Source organism: Colias philodice, chromosome 9 (genome assembly GCF_061535455.1).
Source record: "Colias philodice isolate Cphi_HAF_F1 chromosome 9, ilColPhil1 Martin Lab GWU primary, whole genome shotgun sequence".
Lineage (NCBI taxonomy): Eukaryota > Metazoa > Arthropoda > Insecta > Lepidoptera > Pieridae > Colias > Colias philodice.
This window is the reverse complement of record NC_143094.1, coordinates 4,082,291-4,106,674: the sequence shown is the minus strand read 5'-3', so window position 1 is coordinate 4,106,674 and position 24,384 is coordinate 4,082,291. Positions and strand designations below refer to the sequence as shown.

General features: G+C 34.4%; 2 protein-coding genes across 4 annotated transcripts in view; one reads left to right on the top strand and one right to left on the bottom strand.

Moving 5' to 3' along the window:
- Positions 1–322: 322 nt before the first annotated feature.
- On the top strand, positions 323–12,743 carry LOC149485753 (ATP-binding cassette sub-family F member 3). Its single transcript, XM_089699029.1, has 12 exons — positions 323–488; positions 574–679; positions 1,181–1,349; positions 2,020–2,237; positions 2,724–2,987; positions 3,230–3,430; positions 4,229–4,411; positions 5,353–5,526; positions 6,367–6,541; positions 8,100–8,280; positions 9,188–9,408; positions 12,520–12,743. The coding sequence occupies exons 1-12, from the start codon at positions 416–418 to the stop codon at positions 12,676–12,678; spliced, it is 2,124 nt and encodes a 707-aa protein (XP_089555155.1). The 5' UTR covers positions 323–415; the 3' UTR covers positions 12,679–12,743.
- Positions 12,744–12,805: 62 nt separating this feature from the next.
- Positions 12,806–24,384, bottom strand: part of Cen (cerebellar degeneration-related protein 2-like) — a 69,837-nt gene continuing 58,258 nt past the window's right edge. For 2 of the 3 annotated variants that reach the window (XM_089699028.1, XM_089699026.1), the window contains exons 2-6: positions 17,944–18,056; positions 16,772–16,920; positions 16,133–16,585; positions 15,830–16,001; positions 12,806–14,827 (exon numbers count right to left, since the gene is read on the bottom strand). In XM_089699028.1, the coding sequence (XP_089555154.1) occupies positions 13,460–14,827; positions 15,830–16,001; positions 16,133–16,585; positions 16,772–16,920; positions 17,944–18,056 (2,255 nt within the window). In that variant the 3' untranslated portion in view covers positions 12,806–13,459. Of the gene's footprint in view, positions 14,828–15,829; positions 16,002–16,132; positions 16,586–16,771; positions 16,921–17,943; positions 18,057–21,990; positions 22,268–24,384 lie in introns of those variants that run through there. The other variant, XM_089699025.1, reaches the window with a different exon arrangement.

Here is a 24,384-nt window from a genome sequence, read left to right as displayed (position 1 = left end):
CGAGCATACGTGTCAAAAGTGAAACTTCTTCTACTGATACTTTACCCTTTTTTCAAGTTCTTCTACTACTGATACTTTATGTAGTGATAACAAGTGATAAGTAATGATAAACTTATTCTTTCTTTTAAAGCAAATTTTTTATCAAGGTTTTATCCTTATTTTTATCTCACAGAAAGTCCTTTTTAAAATTAACATATATACTTCTTCTTGAATGGCTGCTCCCAATCATAGATAAGGAATAAAGCATGTTATCTGTGCGCTACGACCGCAACCAGCAATTAAATTGAAAAAAAAAAGTAATCAGAAATTGTCAGTTTTTCATTGACGACTGACGTGACATTAGTTTAATACGTGCATAAATAAATGATAAATAATTGTAGTTTTTTCCTTGGTGTTAACCAAGATATACTTAAAAATGGCAAATTGTGGTGAATTTATCAAAAGGCACTTTCCTTTAATTGATGAGGAGTTAAAAAAATATGTTGAAGGTAAAGTTTTGTAGAGGTTAGAATAATATTACCTTTGTGCCGTTCTGTATAAAGTATTGTATTAAATTAATGGATATAATTCTAGATGTTCTGGATAGCAGTGCTGGTGAATTTGAAGATAAAGAAGAAGTTTTTGAAGCTATAGGCGAGGTTCTCCAAGGAGTATCGGAAAAATCGGAAGATGATATAAGGTATTAACTATTTATTATTCTCAATTAAATTATTACAGTGTTATGATTCGTATTAAAAACATACTGGTTTAATTGTAATTTTTTATTCCGCCTATCTAAGAAAAAAAAATTGTTGGATTTAAAAAACTTAAAATAGTTTAAGTTCCATATTTAGTATAAAAGATTGCGTTTAATTAACTATTCACATATTAAGAGTATACTTAAATAGAATAAAAGCAATTAAGAAATAAATAATTCTTGTGATGAGATGCAAAATAGAAAGAAATTTATTATTTAATTTAAAGTAGACATCTTCTAATCATCAAATTAATTTTCCCCCTTCAGGGGTGTAAAGTTATGAATTTTTACAGTAGGCATATTTATTACTATTAATAATTATTTATTATCATCAATTAATATTACTCATTAATCTCCCTCGATTTAAAATTCTGTGTTAAAATAATCACCATTACGTTGACATTAATTGAATTTAATTATAATTATTGTTGAATTGTTTTCCAGGGATATATGTGAAAAATTATTACATATGCTACAACCAGAAAAAAATTCTGTACAAAATGGCCCAAGAAAAGTATTAGATGCTCCAATACACTTAGCATCAATGACAGTGCCATCAAATGAGGACAAAGATGTTAAAAGCATATGGCTTCAGACAAGAGATGATAATTTTGTAAGAAACTTTTATCTTTGATATTATAAAGCTGAAGAATTTGTTTGTTTGAATGAGCTAATCCCAGGAACTACTGGTCTGATTTGAAAAATTATTTTGGTGTTAGACAGCCCATTTATTGAGGAAGGCTATAATCATGCTAAGACCAACAGGAGAAAAGCACTGTGGGTAAAACCGCAGGGTACAGTTAGTTAATATTATTCTAAGATTAATGTAGCTACTTAGAAAGATATCTTCAATGACAACTTTAAGGAAAAAGTATTACCAAAAGGATAATAATCCTAACGGGGTTTAATATTCAAATTATTGCATAATGTTACCATGAAAGAAATTTTATCTATAATACTAGCGGTCCGCCCCGGCTTCGCCCGTGGTACATGTTTACGTTTTCTCTACATAAGAACCATCCTCGTACTTCAGGGAATATAATAAAAAAAGAATTATCGAAATCGGTTCAGCCGTTCTCGAGTTATGCGCTTACCAACACATTTTGCGATTCATTTTTATATATAAGATTTACAATTTTTCCTTCTAGCCTTCCCAACAATTCATAAAAATTTCAAAATTGATATTCAGTTTTTTTTTGCGAGATGTCAAAAATAAAAATATTTATACCATAAATAAAAATAAAAATAAATTCTTTATTCAAATACTAATACAAACATTCTAGAAAGTGGACGCGAAAAAATTAGAAAAGGCGGAAGCGAAATTGCAACAAAAGCAACAGAAACAGAAAGATGCAAAGGCTCTCCCAGTAGCAGCTCCCGTGCTGCAAACTGCAACAGCGTCACAGGTCACCTCTAAAAAGGATAGCAAGTTAGAAGCAAAGGGAACTAATAGGACGCAGGATATCAGGATAGAAAACTTTGATATAGCTTATGGTGACAGGTATTTATTTTCTTTATAATAATAATGGATCTTTTGTTCTCTTTTTAATTATTACATAATATTCCTATTTGCATGACTTGAATACATTATCGCTATTAATTATGAGACTTCTATGCAAATTCATATAAATATTAAATACGCTAGTTGCAGTGTAGTATTTAGATTTGAATCAATTCAATCTTATCATTTAATCTATTCATTCTAAATTCGTTATAAATTAGGTTCGCAATTGAGGGAATAAAAATATATTACATTTGCCTTTAACAATTTATTATACAGGGGTGCATTATTCCTTCAGCCCCCGGAATCACAGACACAATAGAAAATCTATTGTGTTGTGGCCCGATCGGGCCGCTCGGTGGTCAAGGGTTTAAAATAATGTTCTATGAATACATTTTATAAGACCATGCTTTGATGTTTTGGTTGATATAACAATTGATGTTTAGCCAATTTAATATAATATGATAATTCTTATTTCATTTTTAGAGTACTACTACAAGGTGCGGATTTGGTGCTAGCATTCGGCCGACGATACGGTCTCGTCGGTAGGAACGGTCTCGGCAAGACCACTCTCCTCAGAATGATATCGGCGAAACAATTGAAGATACCCTCTCATATATCAGTGTTGCATGTTGAACAAGAGGTTGTTGGTGATGATACTATTGCTCTACAGAGTGTACTAGAATGTGATACAGTTAGAGAGAATTTGCTGAGGCGGGAAAAGGAAATTACAGCGGCTATTAATACTGGGTACACAATTTTATGTTATATATTTTACTTAAATATATTTGGAATAACAGTAAACTATAAAATATATTTATCTCGTTTGTAAGTTTCGACATTGAGGTTCATAAATCAATACTGATTGAATTATTTCTATTTTTTTGCTTGTGTTTTTGCACAAAGGAAGATCTAGCTCTTATTACATCATCTCTGAGTAGCAAGTTACAATCCAAGTCAAAAAATAATTAAAAAAAATGTTTATGTTCCAGTTCGACAGACCCAAGTCTATCAGCCGAATTGACGGAGGTGTATGCACAATTAGAAAACATTGAGGCGGATAAAGCGCCAGCTCGGGCTTCCATTATATTAAGTGGTTTGGGATTCTCACCGGAGATGCAGGCGAGAGCTACTAGAACATTCTCTGGTGGTTGGAGAATGAGGCTAGCGCTCGCTAGAGCTCTGTTCTCTAAGTAAGTTTTTTTGGATATATTTTATACGCCTTTTCGTTGTTGATTTCTCTTTTTAGGCTTTTCTCCAGTAAAGTTACGAATTACGATTAAGTATGTCATTCTTATAAGTAAATGCCACTTTCGTAAAAAAAACGTTAATCTGGCTGGCTATAAAACATTAGTTTAAATAATGTTTCATTATTATCCTTATTTCCTTACTATTCCTACGTATAGTAAGGAAATAAGACTAAAACGTATGCTTATGTATATTTCTTTTCCATCGCAAGTATAGAGAGTGAAATAGCTTACAATTTACTGCGGAAAATTATGATGCGTATTTTATCACTCAAAATAATTCCGATAGATGGCGCTATTACTGTTTATTTTCTTTAACAATGCGAGTGGAGCCGCGTTTAAAAGCTAGAATAATAACAATATAGTTAATAAACGTATTGAATGTAACATTCCTTGTCTTGATAAGTTATAATAGTCGGTATCCTAGTGTCTATTGCCATGTTTACTAGGAAGTGCCATTTATTTGCAGTTATTAATTATTTAACTTCCTTTGTTGGGCATGTGTATGGATAAGTAAATAACATATTATAATTACTGCACATTCATGGTAATGTATATATTATTGTATAGATAAGTTTGTAAAGATAAAAGATAGAAGGTAAAATCATTTGTCAATATTTAGGGCACTTTTAATTATGATGTGCTGTCTGTTTGGAATTATGAAGCCACCATACATTTAAATGAAGTAAAACGCGCATGAATACTTCAAATTTTAAAACAATCATTGTATTTATTTAATTTTAGGCCCGATCTACTATTACTCGACGAACCTACAAACATGTTGGACATAAAAGCGATCATCTGGTTAGAGAATTATCTACAAAACTGGCCCACGACGTTACTGGTTGTATCTCACGACCGAAACTTCTTGGATACCGTGCCGACTGATATTCTACACTTACATACGCAACGGATTGATAATTACAGGTAAATTGTATTTTTTATTTATTTCGAGCTATTAATTATTATGAGCCTATGCGTTTCTGAAAGGCCGGCAAAACTATCGCAAGGTTACCTGACGTTGCAATTGCTTATGGGCGGCGGTGATCACCTTACATCAAGTGCACAAGCTGCATCTTTGCCGGTTGTAGTGTAAAAAAAGAAAAAAATACGTGTATATATTTTTGTTCTCTCTCACATTTTAAATTATAATTGATATGGAGGTACATCTTCCAGCTCTTTCATTTTTTCAAAGGCACCATTTAAAAACTAGAGTAGGCTCTTAATTCAATGACGATAAAAAAAACATTGATCCACCACTGCCCTTATATTAGAATATCAGCTTTGAATTGTATTTCTTCTACGTATTTTAGCTAAAAGTTAATTAAAAAAAAAGACGGGTTGCACTCCGGGATCGCCGGCAGAAGTGAAAACTTGATTATTGATATATCGCAAACGCGTTGAGCATGTTTGATATCCATCCGTCTTACGCTTTTTCGATCAGGTCACGTGTCCTGACGCGAGTTTAAGATTTTATATCCGTTACAGAAAAAGTGCGCAACGCCGCTAAAGAAGTTTTCACTTCAAAATTCGCGTTTTTCTGATAAAATACATCCGTAAACAGCACAATATCTAACCATTTTCTACGAAAAACGATAATCACAAATCCAGAATAATAAAATAACTTTAAGTCAATTTGATTAAATTCGTTTAAAATTCGTTTAAAATTTGAAAAATCTTCGTTGCTTCTCGTCCTTGTAGAAAAATGTGGACCATTTTTAGCCTGATCGTGCGGGGTGAAGTAAGTGTTTAATTTTGGCGGGAGGCGGAGAGTGTCCGTTCTGTAGCCTTTAGCTACTATTATGTATTCTGTGCCTATGTATAAAAAATGCGTTTTTTTTTTGTAATTTACGTGTCTCTCTCCCCAGGGGTAACTACGAGCAGTTCCACAAGACGAAGACGGAGAAGCTGAAGAACCAGCAGCGCGAGTACGAGGCGCAGCAGCAGCACCGCGCGCACACGCAGGAGTTCATCGACCGCTTCCGGTACAACGCGAACAGAGCATCCTCCGTGCAGAGCAAGATCAAGATGCTGGATAAGCTGTGAGTACCCACCCTATCTATACTAATACATATTATAAAGCTGAAGAGTTTGTTTGTTTGTTTGTTTGAACGCGCTAATCTCGGGAACTACTGGTCCAATTTGAAAAATTCTTTCGGTGTTAGATAGCCCATTTATCGAGGAGGAAGGCTATAATATCATCACGCTACGTCCAACAGGGGTAGAGCCACGCGGGTAAAACCGCGCGGAGCAGCTAGTATATCATATATTTCTATAAGAAGAAGACTGTAGAACCAGTAGAGCGAGTATGATGCTGGATAGGCTGTGAGTACACAGTTATAATGTCCCCCCTCCATTTATTTATACAGATCAAAATTTTCTGTTGTTTTCGGGACAACGCTTATTTTACGGCCTTAACTATGTATGTAAGTTGTTGTCTTCTGGTATCAGAATGTGTGAACAATAAACTGGATAAGATGTAAAAATATATTTATTAGAACTGGTTCCCCCTTGCGTTGACGGAAGATCCGTGCGCTGATTGCAGAGTAGACGCGAGCAATACGCGACGGATCAACCGCCCGCTATTTGTAATTTATATGCAATAATATTATGTTGTTTTGGTGTTCCATCACGGAAGAACCGCAACGGAATTTCCGTCCAGTGTGGCGAAAGCCTTAGACGGCTGCACATTTATTGTTTCTACCAACCAATAAAATTAACTATTTTGTTACATACTTGCGATGTATTTAATATGTTTTTTTGCACTTGTAGTATAATTAATAACTCTTGACTGCAATTTTTTTAAGGATAATCGTAAACGTATTAATTGCCAAACAAAAATAGTCGTAAAATCTATAAGAACTATATTTATTTTGTTTCAGACCAGAACTGAAACCCATAGAGAAAGAAATAGACGTGGTATTAAGGTTTCCTGAGACGGAACCGCTCTCTCCCCCCATCCTGCAACTGAACGAAGTTGGATTCCATTACTCTAAGGATAAAATTATTTTCACGAATGTCAACCTTGGTGCTACACTCGAATCTAGAATATGTATTGTAAGTATTTCATATACATATTATTAATACTATAAAGAAAAAAAGGACTGATAAATTTGATTTTAGTTATTTATTTTATTGGGATAAACTTCTATTTGACGAATCAATATAATATGAGAGAATTTTTCATGTTTTTTGCTTATTAATCACGTAAAAATACAGAAGTGGTTTGTTATGCAGATATTAGAGCAGGCTCCAAGGAGATGTTCGTTTGCAAAAATAGCGGACCTAAATCTGACTTCTGATATATATTGTATAGATTCCAGACATCCTATAGACAGATGTTGCCAACCAGTTTTGTGGTCCCCCTCCCCCCACCCCGGTAATTAAATATGGCATACAATGAAAAAAATAAAAATTTCCGTAACATGCCGTGTGGGGTATCAAATGAAAGAACTTATTGAGTAGATCACGATTATATAGCATACTATAACATTTCTTACACTTTCTCTAAGATTTTTTAGAAAAATTACGAAAATGCTCCATTTTTGAGTTAACTTTAAACCACTATAGATTGAAAACTCATGAATATATTTTTTAAATTATTATTTTAAATAATTAACAATAGTCCATTGTTTACGATTCAATAGTTCGTACAGTGAAATAGTTGCATGGGGGAGTGGGGGAAGCATTCAAAGATGGCGAGTATATTTTCAAGTTTATGCCAAATCTAATCACACAGAGGCTGATTCAAGAATTTTCTGCCATATTTTTCATTCTGTCAAACACAACGACAGTGCAGAGATAATAATTCTAAGCCCTGACACCGATATTTTTGTATTAGGCCTTTATTTCTTGCAATAACTTGAAAATATACTCGCCATATTTGAATGCTTCCCCCACTCCCCCATGCAACTATTTCACTGTACGAACTATTGAATCGTAAACAATGGACTATTGTTAATTATTTAAAATAATAATTTAAAAAATATATTCATGAGTTTTCAATCTATAGTGGTTTAAATTTAACTCAAAAATGGAGCATTTTCGTAAATTTTCTAAAAAATCTTAGAGAAAGTGTAAGAAATGTTATAGTATGCTATATATTCGTGATCTACTCAATAAGTTCTTTCATTTGATATCCCACACGGCATGTTTTGGAAATTTTTATTTTTTTCTTTGTATGCCATATTTAATTACCGGGGTGGGGGACCACAAAACTGGTTGGCAACATCTGTCTATAGGATGTCTGGGATCTATACAATATATATCAGAAGTCAGATTTAGGTCCGCTATTTTTGCAAACGAAACTCCACTGAGAGTCCGGTCTATATAGTGAAAATTGAAAAAAAATGTGGATTTTTATTCAAAAATGGAGATATAATTTCTATTAATTTACCTACAAATAGGCATTTGCTATTTATGATATGACTAGACTTTTTATAAATATCTGTAACGCAACTAATTTAGTATCATATTGAAATGAATTAATTCAATCTTTCGGAAACCATAACTTTAACTTCAACTGCATTTGGCTGAATCTATCTATTATAATTATAACCTACTACAACGGCTTTCTCAGTTCGACCTTATACATTTTTTTTAATTATTTTTATAGGTAGGTGACAACGGAGCGGGTAAGACGACGTTACTGAAAATCATAATGGGCATACTATCACCCACGAGTGGTATTCGCAGTGTACACCGGGGGCTCAAGTTCGGCTATTTTTCGCAGCATCACGTGGACCAACTTGAGATGAATGTGAACTCCGTGGAACTGCTGCAGAGGAATTATCCTGGTAAGGTTCTGAAATTTTTGGATGTATTTTTGTACTGTGTTAAAAATCAACTTTACTGGAAGTGTTGCAGAGGAATTATCCTGGTAAAGTTCTAAAAGATTTTGATGTTTTGTGTTAAAAAAATATTAGTTAGATACTCGTGAAACTATTCCTATCTTGTTTTAATAAATATAACAGTGGATTTACATCAAATGAACAAAGAGCTAGAGCACGAGCCTCGAACACAAGAAAACTGTGAAGAGACCGCCGAATGGCACGAGCACGTCCGAATACTTGCTTGCGCTCGCGCGCACGTTTATATTAAGCGAGATTTCGAACGCACTAAGAACAACGAAATAATGCTCTACGCCAGTTTACACCAAAATAATTTGACATAGTGGGGGGGGGGGGGGGGTTAGAATGAGCATTCGGTCGTTCGATGTAATCGACTTACGCACTGACTGACTGATCTATAATCGCATAGCCTACTGGACACATCGACAATTAGCCACTATAATTTAGGCATCCTCTAAGAAAGGATTTTTATAATTTACACGCGTTGACGTAATTTTATTGTTTAAGTATTTTTTACGTGTTCAGTGTATGCAAAACTACAAGTCCCTTCGCGCTTAGTATACCAATAGTGGGACACCCTGTATATTTAAAGAATTGAAGTGTAGTATTTTCTATTGTTCAAAACTTTGCTTATAATATATATGTACCTTTTATTTTAGAATGAATTCGCGTTGAGAGTAAAATTTAAAGGTCGCGTCATGGCAATACCGTCACGCCATAGAGTATTTTGGTATCTTTGAATCTTGCCCAAGAAGTTTCACTTCTGACACGTGTGCTAGCCACACGCGCCCTTTTTTCAGCATAAAATACTCAACATCTCACAATACTTACGTGTTTTTTTTTTATAATCCAGGTAAAGCAGTAGAAGAATACAGAAGACAGTTGGGTAGTTTCGGCGTAAGTGGAGACTTAGCTTTACAGACGATAGCAAGTTTATCTGGAGGACAAAAATCTAGAGTGGCGTTCGCTAACATGTGCCTTGGGAACCCTAATTTCTTAGTTCTTGACGAACCCACTAATCACTTGGATATAGAAACCATTGAAGCGCTGGGCAAGGGGATCAATAAATATACGGTAAGTTGTGGTTTTTTAGATTGTTGAAATCTTAAATACCTATATAGTTTGAGATGTAGCTTTTCACAGTCAAATTTATTTCAAAAAACAGTTTAGTAGTTTGAGTTTGCAGCAATGCAGCAATTGATGCGCAGTCAATTATGCCACATATTTTTGCATAATGTCATAGTTTATCTTATTCATTGTTGTATGTAACTATACATATTTTGAACTATTTCTCGTTCTGATAAATTTTTGCAGTTGTGTAAATTTTACATAAGGAATAGTATTTTTGAATAATTTTCACTGAGGATCGAACTCAGTTCCTCATATACACCACATTATATACAAAGTTCTCAATATAGTCCGTTTTCTTATGGGAAAAGGTATACATTTTTGAGTAAAGCAATGCCATTTGGTACGAATGTTGTACTCGTCCATCTAAGCCCAAATCGCCTGGTAGCCAGTGTCTACTCCCCGGCAGAAGGGAGGGAGGGGGGGTTATAGAACAGAGCGCCCGGCGCTCGGAAAAAAAATTCTGGCGGATTCATTTGGCCCTTTGAGTCGAGTTTGGTGTCGTTATCAGGTAACTAGATGATGCCCGATTCATTCCCCATACCAGTTTTTTAGGGTTCCGTAGCAAAATATGTCACAATCTTTAAAGTAATAAACTTTTGGCAGTGGCAAAATCCAAACAAACCAGTATATTTTTATATTTTTGTACCAAACTTGGTTTATAAAAAAATACTGTCTGAAAGGCCATTTCATGCAGATTATAAAAACATTAACATGTAACATATATCTTACCATTTTCAATGTGAAATAAATTATAGAAAGTACAGGAACGTTCGTCAGCGCAGCGTAGGGGACGGCTAATAGACCCGAAAAATAAGCAATAACATAAAACAAAAACCAGTCAAGTGCGAGTCTGACTCGCATATCGAGTGTTTCGTACTTATTTGTCCTATACCATGTTATCTTGTCTGGTAGGACCTGGTTAACTGATACACGCACACTTTCGTCTTTATAATATTAGTGTGATTTTTAATCATCTTTAAATTATAAATGAAGTCAGGTAACATTGTTAAAAATAAAGATATATAATAAAAGAACGTTTTTGTATTAATAATAATGACAACCACCACCACAATTACATAATTCGGTACATTTGAGCTGGCGTATAAAACACTTCAATCTGGAATTGCAAGATTTCACGCACCGACATCTTATCAATTCAAAGCTTCTCTTTTCTTTTTATTTCAGATGGGCAAGGAATATTTTGATTTTTTTAGGTCCCTAAATATATACAGCCTGTAAAACTGCCCTTAAGGTGTGTTGTTTAAGGGCAGCTTCTGTGGGAGGCAAATTTTCGATTTGCCTGTCCGTTTTTGTTAAAAATTTGTTTGCGACCTTCATTTACTGTCACAGCGGGGTACAATGTGAAAAACAAACATGTACTTATAATAATTATAAAAAAAATATAAGTTCTGGATAAGAGTATCCTTAAAATATCGTGACCGTCATTACCTATCATGCATTGTAATCACAAACTTTTCAATTTCAGTGTCTGCATATTTGCCACTGTAAAGTGCTTCAAATCCTCGTGTGACATTCGGATATGCCTTCTATACCTTAAATGCAGGTGTACCTATAGTTCTTTTAGACCTTCTAGCTTTGGAACACACGATATAGTAGTAGTAGCCAAAATAATGTTAAGAACAGTCGACAGATATGGCTAGTACAGAATATCATGTATTCCAAGCTAGAAGGTCTAAAAGAACTATAGGTACACCTGCATTTGAGGTATGGAAGGCATATCCGAATGTCGCACGAGGATTTGAAGCACTTTACAGTGGCAAATATGCAGACAGTGAAATTGAAAAGTTTGTTATTACAATTCATGATAGGTAAGGACGGTCACGATATTTTAAGGGTACTCTTATCCAGAACTTATATTTTTTTTATAATTATTATAAGTACATGTTTGTTTTTCACATTGTACCCCGCTGTGACAGTAAATGAGGGTCGCAAACAAATTTTTAACAAAAACGGACAGGCAAATCGAAAATTTGCCTCCCACAGAAGCTGCCCTTAAACAACACACCTTAAGGGCAGTTTTACAGGCTGTATATATGTATTTAGGGACCTAAAAAAAATCAAAATATTCCTTGCCCATCTGAAATAAAAAGAAAAGAGAAGCTTTGAATTGATAAGATGTCGGTGCGTGAAATCTTGCAATTCCAGATTGAAGTGTTTTATACGCCAGCTCAAATGTACCGAATTATGTAATTGTGGTGGTGGTTGTCATTATTATTAATACAAAAACGTTCTATTATTATATATCTTTATTTTTAACAATGTTACCTGACTTCATTTATAATTTAAAGATGATTAAAAATCACACTAATATTATAAAGAAGAAAGTGTGTGTGTGTCAGTTAACCAGGTCCTACCAGACAAGATAACATGGTATAGGACAAATAAGTACGAAACACTCGATGTGCGAGTCAGACTCGCACTTGACTGGTTTTTGTTTTATGTTATTGCTTATTTTTCGGGTCTATTAGCCGTCCCCTACGCTGCGCTGACGAACGTTCCTGTACTTTCTATAATTTATTTCACATTGAAAATGGTAAGATATATGTAACATGTTAATGTTTTTATAATCTGCATGAAATGGCCTTTCAGACAGTATTTTTTTTATAAATCAAGTTTCATACAAAAATATAAAAATATCCTGGTTTGTTTGGATTTTGCCACTGCCAAAAGTTTATTATTTTAAAGATTGTGACATATTTTGCTAGGGAACCCTAAAAAACTGGTATGGGGAATGAATCGGGCATCATCTAGTTACTTGATAACGACACCAAACTCGACTCAAAGGGCCAAATGAATCCGCCAGAATTTTTTTTCCGAGCGCCGGGCGCTCTGTTCTATAACCCCCCCTCCCTCCCTTCTGCCGGGGAGTAGACACTGGCTACCAGGCGATTTGGGCTTAGGTGGACGAGTACAACATTCGAACCAAATTTCATTGCTTTACTCAAAAATGTATATATACCTTTCCATACAAGCATGCCCATAAGAAAACGGACTAATACGGTTTAAATATTTAATACATTGAATATTTTTCAGGGCGGTGTTATTCTTGTATCTCACGACGAAAGGTTAATACGAATGGTTTGCAAAGAGCTGTGGGTGTGTGGGGGAGGCTCCGTCAAGAGCATAGAAGGAGGCTTCGATGAATATCGCAAAATCGTCGAGAGAGAACTCGAAGCCCAAAACAACAAGTGATAATAACTCATATATATTATACCATGTAAAAAAGGATCATCTAATAATAATACTGTACTATAATATTTAGTCTTTCATTATTTATTTATAAAATGTTCGTATAATATAAGTTGAAATGAAAAACTGATCATTTAATGCAAATTTTTATTTCATACCTCCAACCTCTCTTCTTCATTAAATATTCCAGCATACAATTCCATAATGAATTGAAGCACTCGCAGTACCATGGCAAATTAATTAAAATATAAAATTAACTTAAAAGAATATTTACAAATAAAATTTCGTAATAAAATACATAATATACAATTAAAATAGTGACTGAAACGGAATAGAGTTAATAGTTAAAATATAAACTCATTCAGTTGATACGCCAAATTAAATAAAATGCAGTACATAAATGAAGCTAATATCAAGTGAAGCCATTCTCAGACACTTTTGTCTATCTATATAAATGCATATTTTTTCCAGTTTAGTTATAACGCTACGAGCGTTACTCTATTTCACATAGGGTTCTAAATTATAACGTGAATATAATAAATTAATTTGTATCTTGGACTATTGATATGATTGATGGGATCTTATAAAGTTATCTTAATATGAGATACATAACATCTATATCGGTATTATGGCAATTAATGATTGTTCGTGATATAAATTAATAAGTAACGCTAGCAGATCACAAAAAAACCTAAACTAACTTGTCTGGTTGGCAAAGACAAATGGCGATTGAATCACTCGGCTCTTGCGAATGCAAGAGTGGGTCGACTTGTAAAATATAAAATTATTGGTGTTTTTTACGCCTATTCTTGGTTTTATCAGCGTTTCTCAACACTTCGGCGTAGGATAGTTCCAATTTCCTCAATTTGTGAATCTCCTGTGATGCAGTGCTCTGTTTGATGTCCCAAGAATCTGTTTCGGGATTCCATCCCTGGTAGATTTTCCCAGTGCGACCGCTTACGCTTGGCGTAGGAGAGTTTAAGTTTCTGTTATAGAATTGGAGGGTAGATCCGTTCCATTCGGCCTCAGAAGGTCTCGCTAGAGGACTAACTTCAATCGGTCTATAGTCTCTCCTCTTCTTATTCGATGATTTCTGGTAAGTGATCTTTGGCGGTGATGGGAAAACGGGAGAATCGGCTCCTTGACGATCTTGGCTGTGTTTGCGGTTGCGATGCCTGGACTTCTTTCTAGTAGCCGCGATGTATTCCAGTGGCTGACGCACCAGCGGTGTGAGTACGCGCTCTTTTTCCTTTTCTTTTTCATTCTCTTTTGGTTTCTCGGCTGCGGTGTCAGTCACTGGTTTGTTTTCTTTGTTATTATCAACAGCATTAGATTTCTCCTTTGATTCTTTCGTTGTTTCAGGAACGGGTTTAGATTGTTCCTTTTCTCTTAACGTTGGTGTTTCTGGGGTGGTGATATCGGATACTGGAATCGATTGTTCAGACATTACAGACGACAAGACGCTCTGGGTATCGTCAGTGAAGTTACCCGGAGGTTCCTCCGTGGCAGGCGTTACTGGCGGTACTTTACCGGTTGTTGTATCGTCGAGTAAAGGAAGCTGTTCACCATCATCTTTATTTTCCGCTGCCTTTTTCAAGATTGTGAAGATTTCCTTAAAAAGTTCTCTGTATTCAGGCCTGTTACGGAAACGGCTGTCCATAGGGCTTACATCATCGTAAATGCTGAAACGATAATCCTCACCATCTGCAATTGTGCACAAGAACGAGCCAGGTCTCTCGCGATCTGTTTGAGTCGCTTTATTACTTGTTTCATCTGAGAATCCGGAACTTGACGTTTCCGCTTCTGAAAAGTCTGGTGTTTGGATAATCTTTTTACGAGATGTTGTCTCCATTTTCTTTTGTTGGTTAGATTCTTTTTGAGCTTCTTCTCCGTGGCCACTCTCTTCATCCGTATCTTTAACACTGAACTGACTAAAGTCACCTGATGTTTGTAATTCTTCGTGTAAAGAGATAGGGCCGGTTTGTGTTTGTGCGCCAGGCAGTGTAGTCTGCTTATTCTTTCTTATGTTTTTAACTTGCGACAGCTGAACTTCTAGCAGAGCTTCGTATTTCTGAACCAATTCCCGGTAGGGATTATCGTGGCCATCTTCTTTATTTGCCCAAATGCCTTGAAGTAACTTTTCCTTGGCGTTCTGAAATGCGTAAGTAATAAATTGATATTTATGTACGAAAAATATAAATTAAAGTTGGTGTTTTTTATTATTTGCAACGTGAGATGATCTGTATGCTTTGGAAGTTATAGGTAGGTAGGTATGATATGAACATAATTTTATTGTTACGTTGCAAACAGTATTACGGGATTGTGAAAATTAGAAATTTAAGAAAATAGCAAGACGAAAAGTATGAATAATTATTGTTTATTTATAGAAAATAAAAAAGTAAATATGAAGCTATTGAAGTAAACATTAGTCAAAATACACCCATTACTCTTATCGTTATAGACTCGTTAATTTGTATTTATGTAGTGAAGCAGAACGTCACACACAAACAACATATTATCGTGTTAGTAACAAGAATTATCATATATGAATATACTTTAATATGTATATGAAGTACAAATACATTGTTGAATAGTCGACAACGGATGACCCTCACCAATGACTTGGTTAGCGACTAGCGTGCAGACTTCTTAGTCTAAAACGTGTCAGTAATGGACGTACCTTCGACTACATGCGATATATCCAAAGAAAACTACTGCAAATGCGCTTCATAATGCATATGCAAAGCGTGATCAACAACATCAGGGGCAGTTGGAAAAGTTTTGTTGCCTAGAAACGATTTAAACATTCTCATCAGATTTTTGATGGGATTTAAGCATAATAATGCTTCTTCAGAAGAATACCGATGTTTTGGGGACTTAAGTGGATTTCATTTTCTTTTACTCTAACCTACCTTCGGAGTTAAGAAGAATGAGCGGACTTAGAATTTATTCCTGCTTTATAATGTTCTCTCCATTGCGGGAACGATTAGTGAAGGTTAGTGGTTTATAGCAAAAGTTGGAAATGTTAAATAGTAAACAGGATATACACAGAAATTCTAAAGCTATAGTTAGAAGGTTAAGTTAAGGGAACATTAAGCGAAAGTATTAAACATGAAGAACTACTAGAAAGTTTTCCATTCAGTGCCATACTTACGTCGAACTTGATAAGTTTACTGGTGACCTGGTCTTCTTTGGGGCTTTGCTGGCCTGATGTTGTGAGGATGAGAGAGCTGATGGCACTTCTGTCATCATCTTCTCCGTCCAACATGGACGACATATCGTCTCTTTCGATGCCCCTAAGACATCTGATGCATAATTGTCCTTGTCTGGAATATAATATAGGAACGCAAATAAGATAGGAGCTTCACTTAATCATGATAAATCATGTTTAAATTATAATGTGTTATAAAATATTTATAGTATTTTCTAAAAACTATAGAAATTATTATACTCGTACCTGACTTCTTCAAGGATTGCGAATTCCTCGTGCATCGACTTAGGTTCATCTTCACGTAGTCGCCAATTTCGTACCTGCTCCTGTAATCTGTTGTTCTCTTGTATGACGGAAGCAAGCTGCTCTTCAAGTTCAGTAACTCTTCTGTGTTCTTGGGCGAATGCTACTTTATTCTCTCGTAACTCATCACTGAGCCTTAGTAAATCTTCATCCTCCTTTGTGAGTTCTGGCAGAGGCGCTATTGCTTTTAATGGGGTTCCATTCGTTTCTGGTTTCTTAATAGCAATAGCATTAGCTGTTGTGTCAGCAGGTTTTTGCTCTTTTTCTTTGGGTTTTTCGCTTTCAGGTTTCCTTTCGGACCTTCGCCGAAACAGTTCCAATTGGCCATTTAGGTCGTCCACAGTCTTTTGAAGTTCTTCACATTTACTCTCCAAGGTTTCGATGTTGCCACATAATCTGGAATTTGGTTATGAATATTGGTACATACAGATCGAAATTTTCAATACAAATGATTCAGTGAGAGCTGTTCGGTAAGTTTATTATAATGACGGAAGTTCTTAAAAATACAGCGAAAGATGATTGTAGAAAGCTACCATAAGAAATAAATGAAAAGGAAACAGCGTGTAACGATATTGAACTTACGTTTTAATGTGTTTTTTGTCGGCAGCATGGTCGACGGCGAGCCTGTGGTTGGCTCGCTCTAAATCCTGGATACTAACTTCGAGTTGCTCGTAGATTCTCAGTCTTGAGTCGTTCACCTCACGCAATGCGACTGTTTGTTTGGTTAAGTACTGGAAAATAATAAAAAGTTTGATTTAATATATCATCTAAAGTCAACGATTACACTTATTAGCCTCTATGTGCCTATAATGGTTTGTATAAATAAATAATAAATTATACTTTATACAAGTAAGTAAGTAATCGTTACGGTTTTCTTCGTTTTATTGGGTAGCTATTAATTTAAAATACTGTAAGTAGGTATAACAAACATGTCGTGGTCTTGATTATGGTCGTTTATTAAGTGATAACAATGAGTGTTACCTACTTATTGGTATAAAAATAGCCACAACGAGTTTATTTACGTTTAATGTAGCGAGAAGACGATGATTTGATTGTAAACTAATATGATTTCTATGGCTTCATAGTTTAAAGGTTTTCAGTTTAATTACCAAGTCTAATTTAGTAAAGTAGCTATGTCTGGCATTGTCATAAGAAATAATTATAGATTGTATGATCTTCTAGAATACTCCATCTAACAATAAGTACAATTTTGAGATTGTGCAATTGTTATGAAAATAATTCAAGCTCATTAATTTTACTATCAGTAAGATTATGTTAGTTCTTTATCGTATTGCGATTGTGATTTTAAGTTGTTGTTTAAACTTATGATTCATCGTTAAAAAATAAAGTTCACATTACAAGTGGTAGTTAGGTACGTATAAAATTAAATTGTGGGAGGATAAATAATTTATTAGTGATGACATTGACGAAAGTCATCGATTTATAATGATGTACCGCATAAAAAGGGCAATACCTCCTCAACTTTAAACGTCAATCCATACTAATATTATAAATGCGAAAGTAACTCTGTCTGTCTGTCTGTCTGTTACTCAATCACGCCTAAACTACTGAACCAATTTTCATGAAATTTGGTATGGAGATATTTTAATACCCGAGCAAGGACATAGGCTACTTTTTATCCCGGGAAAATGACGCAATCCCGGAAATCCCACGGGAACGGGAACTATGCGGGTTTTTCTTTGACTGCGCAGGCGAAGCCGCGGGCGGAAACCTAGTAAATAAATAAATTTTACCTCGATTTCCTGCGTTTGGTCTTCAATTACATTTTGATGTTGACGTAGCGCTGTTTCAAGCTCCTTGTTTCGTTCTAGAAGTGTTTTACCCAACTCTGCAGCTAGTTGTAAATCTGTAACAAAGATAGAGTACCTAATTAATAATCGAGCTACGTCGTTTAATTTCACTAATTACTTATTACATGTCTAAGTTTGCAGGTCACGTAAATACATATTTACTTCGAGTATTCAACTAATTGACTATTTATAATTGTTTACTTTTCTAAATGAGAAAGTTATTGAATGTTTGTCTGCTTTAAAACTGTAGAGGAAAATACCAAGAATATCATTGGGAAAATACTAATTAAATTAAAATGACGTTTGTAGATGCTTATCGCGCTAAAACTGTTTTTTAATAGCAGGACATGATAATATTTTATTTATATATATCTAATATTTTTATTTTTTATTTAATGAAGTGTGTTTGTTGCAGACAATAAATTAATTATGAATCCTTGGAATTTTTTAAAATTTTCATACATTCATTACATTTCATCCATCGTGAGCCGCACGCTTCAAATGCGTGAAAGGTAACCTTGCCGAAGAAATACATTAAAAATATTTGGATTTAAATAAGGTCAGTTGCAGTCACGCTAATAACAATGGTTAAACTAAAATACTTATGTAAATATTCTAGCGTGTTGTTTATTTTAAGCCCAAATACTAATATTATTTGTAAAAAAAATGTATGTTACACCTGCATTAATATTCCTTCGCAGTTATTTTTTAACATTACTATTTTTTTATATACCTACCTAGTTAGGTAATACCTTCTACAGTAATCTAATAAGATCTCAACTTCTACTTATTACCTAATTTTATAACAAATCAAAACAGTGCAGGGAACAATAAACTTTAATTATATTCAAATCAGGTCAGACTTGGTTTCAAGCCACTATTCAACTGCAAACAATTAAAACACTTGTATTAGTTATGTCAATGTGTTATGATAATAATGTACGCCGGCACGCAACATTTTTGTACTATAGAGTATTATGTGGTTAATACACTTCTCGCTCCAAATAACAGTAGCGTTAAATTCTGTATCTTGCGGTATCGTAAAACTTTAAAGGCAGAAACCAATTATTTATTTATTGTTCGTTGGAAACAACTTAAACTAAAACTTATGGGCAGCGATGGGCGAGTAGAGGCAATCACGATAGTGTACAGGGCTTATTAAGTGTCTATGATCGGTGGTCATTGCAGGTGTTTATAATAAACGACAAAATAGCGGCAAATAACGACGAGCTTTTGTTGGGCCAACGCTGCCCATCGTGAAGAGGGCCCATTAAGAAGGTACAGTCGACAAAATTTGCCCTCTAAAAACTATAATTGAATGGTGGACATTATTCTTGTTACTCATTCTCTAAATAGAGCTTTCTAAAACATCACTTGACAGTCACAAAATGTTATGATTGATTGGCATTGGAACTAAATGGTCTAAGATCCGAATATAGGTCGACCTTCACCGGCGTGATAATAGAATGAGACCAATTTTATAATAAATGTAGTCTATTAAAAAATCTATTAATGATGGGTTGACTGAAAAAATCCTGGACAGGACATTTTAATTAGTTTTTAAAAAATATTTTTTTTAATTAATTGCAGTACTTATCAAGATAATAAAAAAAATTATAATAGACTTGAAGTATGAAACCTACAGAATGTGCAGTCTATAGGGTTTTCTAATATTTACCTGGACAAACTGCTAGGTTGGCAGGTATAAACAGGCATGTCCGTACCAGTTACTTTCACTTGATGGGATGATAGAAAAAAAATATATCTCAGCATGAGCGCTGTTGTATATCCTGTCCAGGATTTTTTCAGTAAACCCATCTTTAATAGATTTTTTAATAGACTACATTTATTATAAAATTGGTCTCATTCTATTATCACGCCGGTACAGGTCGACCTATATTCGGATCTTAGACCAAAAGAATTTCGTTGAGAATTTCCCGTGCCGGAAAATGACGCCATGCTACGATCTCAAACGGATAAGGCTATGAAACTTGTGATTTTCTTATAAGATTATTTTTGCGATATCGTATTTAAAATAAATAGAAGCTATGACTAACTTATTTTCTAGTGTTTTGAGTAGGTAATATAGCGCGGCCCACATAAGATGATTACAAGTAGATACAATCATTGAAATACATATTTAGAATGTTTTGTGCTCATTTCATACAAAAAATAAAATAACAATATGTTTAATATTCAAGGCTTTGTTAAGTATGTTTGCGTAAGGAAATGAAAAAAACTTAAATATTTACCTACTTGTTAAGATTTATTTCGTGTATGTTCTAGCTACGTGTAAATGAGAGAAACTTAAGTTTATGTGGTTGTACTGCCATTTATGTAATAAATAAACAAAATCACTTACGTATTAGTATAAAAGACATAGATTTTATTACTTTTTGTGTGTTATACAACTAACAATTTAATAATTATGTCACAGCATTTTACAACGGAAGACATCAATTGTTTACGTTTTAAACGATACCCTGGGTTAACTGCATTACCCTTTAAACGCTGTTAAGAGGCCGTTTACCTCTTGAAAAGGCCAGTGGACATGTGCACTATGGTCTGTGTGCCAATACAGGAACAATGAGTGACCTTTGTAGATGAGTTGTTTCGACATTACGGTGCTCTTGCAATCACAAATAGGTTAATAATAGCTACGTTATTGGTTATTTTGTCGTATATTTTTAAACTATTCGGCAGGAAGGCATACGTTTTTCTAGTTATCTAATTTGGTAAGATGAAGACGATATCCGTGATGGCTTGCAGACATGGTTTTTGGTAGCAAGATTAACTTGTTTTAATTGTGAGAGTATACGGTGTACCGTGTAGGCAAGTCAAAATTTATAATAATTTCGGAGATAAGCTCAAGCGTAGGAAATAGACTTTGATGAGGAATAATTTGAGTGTCATTATTAAATTGGTAGCTAAAAGTTATTTATAGTATGATATTGGAAAGTTACTGGTAAATGCTCTCAAAAACTTCCGTTTATAAATACAATGTAATCAAAGTACAAGTATAATTAATAATAGTCACGCCTGAGGAGTAAATTGTGATTGGTACAAAAACAAAGACAATGGTTTCCAATTTTCATCCAATCACCACTCTTCTTTGTATAATAGGAAACTGTGTTATTTTTTTTGTTTATGTTTAATGAATAACTATCGCACGTGTAATTACGTCTCACGACCAACAAATGACAATAAAAACCTATCTAATTGTCTTTAATTGGATGCTATTATCAGACTATTGTAAGGTATCTAATATCTACGTATACTTAATTAATTGTATAGGCTCGAAAATGTTACGCTTGTACATTAGTGATGAAAAAAACGGAAAATTTGTCATGGTGACATGGGTTTTAAATTTTAACGTTTAAAGTTAAATTATAATACATGATGAAGTATTATGATTTATGGTAGTAAGCCTTGATTGTATATCGCCATACCGATTCTGGCATTACAATTAATGAACAATTCGAAAGGTGTCTGTTAGCCAAATCTAGATAATTAGATGGTCTTGACCGATGTTCTGTACAGACAAAAGTTAAGGCTAATTGATATACGTAGTAGATAGGTACAATGGGATTAATCTCGAACAACGTCATCAAGGAAAAAATATAATTATCGAGGCTTATCAGTGCACATTAGCGGTGTGCATATATAGCTATCTTAAAATATTCCACTACTCTGCACTTTATGCACTGCTTTCTTGTAGAGCGATTAATGAAAAGTTTTCAACATACCTACTCGCAATTATAATGCGGTTGCTTTTCACAAGTCTCAAGGTAAACAGTACAGAAATAAATTACATAAAATATGTAATCAAAAATACTGAACCAGAAAGCGCTTATTGCGATAGCGCCGTGACAAAGCGAGTCAAATTCCAGGGCCCCCGTTTGCGGTGGTCTTATTTTGTGCATTGCGAATCGGTCGGTGAACGCAACGTCTACCGTAACGCCCCTCCACCTTGCGCAAGTTGTGACTAACCTTCGGTTCCCTGCAGACACTCCAGCTCGACCGTGTAATCCCAGAGATCCAAGGAATTCAGTCCGTTCAGCTCCCACGAGTTGAACGAGTCACATTGCTCCTGTTCCTCGCTCATGTTTCCACGCGCGGCTCGTACAAGGGTCACTCACGACGGCGTCGTTTATAATGAGGTGTACACGCTAGCAGCCATATTTTTTGCTGCTCCGTGTACGTACGATTGTTGGCGTACCGGCGTGACCAGTGTGGCGGCGCAGAACGGACTGAGCGGCGCTTCGAGTTCCGTCAAAAGAATACGCCAATTACCAACGCCATCGCCTGTCCGCCCCAATCTCATTTCTTTCGATTACTCACCGATCGCGATAGCAGAAGAAACCTTATCGTGTCTATGTAAGTATGTAGTACCGTGTCGAGCAATAGTTAAATATTAGCTAGCTATTCGCGGAGAAAGTAAGCAAGAATAATAATCAATCAAATTGTTTGTATGGTAATACGCATGGTCAAAATTATAGGTTTTAGTCGGGAATGAAAGTTTGTGATCTTGATCACAAAACGATTGCTTTCTCACGCTTTGGTTCATTGTTGTTAAAGTTATTTTTGTAACTTAAATACATAATTTACTAGGAAGCTGCCAAGCTTTGGAAAATGCCTAGCTTTAACCTTCACCAAGCAAAGTCCAAATTTTATATATAAAAAGTTTCCACTCGCAGTATAGGTATGTTTACTGAGGATATCTATTTAAAAAATACTCATGTAGGTATTCAGAATGTAAGTAATAAAGTCACGCCTGAAAAAAAAACGGAAAATTTGTCATGGTGACATGGGTTTTAAGTTTTAACGTTTAAAGTTAAATTATAATACATGATGAAGTACCTATTATGATTTATGGTAGTAAGCTTTGATTGTATATCGCTATACCGATTCTTAATGTACAATTCGAAAGGTGTCTGTTAGCCAAATCTAGATAATTAGATGGTCTTGACCGATGTTCTGTACAGACAAAAGTTAAGGCTAATTGATATACGTAGTAGATAGGTACAATGGGATTAATCTGTATGTGCTCCAAACTTGTCGTTCCAAGGGACAAGCGGTAGGTAGGTACCTACGTAAAAATAAAACTAAGGTTTAGTACCTTTACGTTAGGTAACTTAAATAAGTTTAAAAGATTAGTGTCTCCATTTACTGCGCAGTTTTAGTGATTAAACTGCAAAATTATGTACTGGAAATGGTCGTAAAATTCATAGCATACATTCGTGGTTAAATGATACAAAATACGCGATAGCCGATAGGTGTAACTTGGGGTTAGCGACCGTTCGCATACGTGTTCATTACGACAGACGTTAGAACTGCGCAACATATCTTATTACTGAGATTATCATAATACATACTAATGTGCATACATGTGAAATCGTTTATCGACTTAATCCTATATTGTGACATCTTTAGACACCCCAAAAAGTAAGCAATAATTATTATTAGTGGAGACGAACACTTTATGAAAAGATTGCAAAAATTGCCACAATAATATAATTAATTACCAACTACAATTATTTCTAGTATTGTTCACATTACTTATATTAAACAAAACAAATTAAATAATTATTTAATTACTCTCACATTAAAAAATATTAAAGTTAATTTACCTACAAAATAAGGTACGAAATATAACTCTACGAAAACAAAAGCATTAGATATCTATCGGTGTGGTTGTAGAAAGAATATATTTTATTGATACGGACAAACGTGTTATCTGTTTATCAATAAATTATCATTTCATACGTTTTGTCGAGTTGAGGATTGATTAAAAATTGCACTACATGACGTCATATTATTCGCAATCATAATTAAATAATAAATAAATAATAATAAAAACTTTATTGACATAAAGAAATAGGTACAGCTTCAGCTTATATATGAATCCATAGATAGGCTCCTGAATTAGTGAATTGAAGTGAATTTTGCCATGTAAGTATTTGTTTATTTTTAACAATTTTTTTATGAAAATATAGGTAGATGGTTAACTACCTATAGATGGTCTATGGTCAAAAATGTTATTATATATGAGGTAAAAGTATTCAGAACTTTTCCTTTTTGTTTTCACATATTTTTTTATATAGGTATATAATATTATGTAAGCTCTTTCAGAGAGAGCTATTAAAATTATTTTAAAATGAATTAAAATTAAATTTCAAAATGCATGCACCAAGATTAAAAAACTTACATAAAAAATCATGCTCAATAAGGTCAATAACTCTCCATTACTTATTTGATTTTTATTAAATTGTCGGCGAATAGCAACGTCACTTTATTCATAATCATATGTCAATCAGACACTAGATTCTAGAATTGATAATTATTTTTTTCTAATACAGTACTCTGAACACCGGAACGCTATGT

Coding starts and splice junctions, on each gene's coding strand:
- LOC149485753 (XM_089699029.1), top strand. CDS start 416: ATGGCAAATTGTGGTGAATTTATCAAAAGGCACTTTCCTTTAATTGAT. Junction 2,238..2,723: donor GATATAGCTTATGGTGACAG/GTATTTATTTTC, acceptor TTTCATTTTTAG/AGTACTACTACAAGGTGCGG. Junction 3,431..4,228: donor GCTAGAGCTCTGTTCTCTAA/GTAAGTTTTTTT, acceptor ATTTAATTTTAG/GCCCGATCTACTATTACTCG.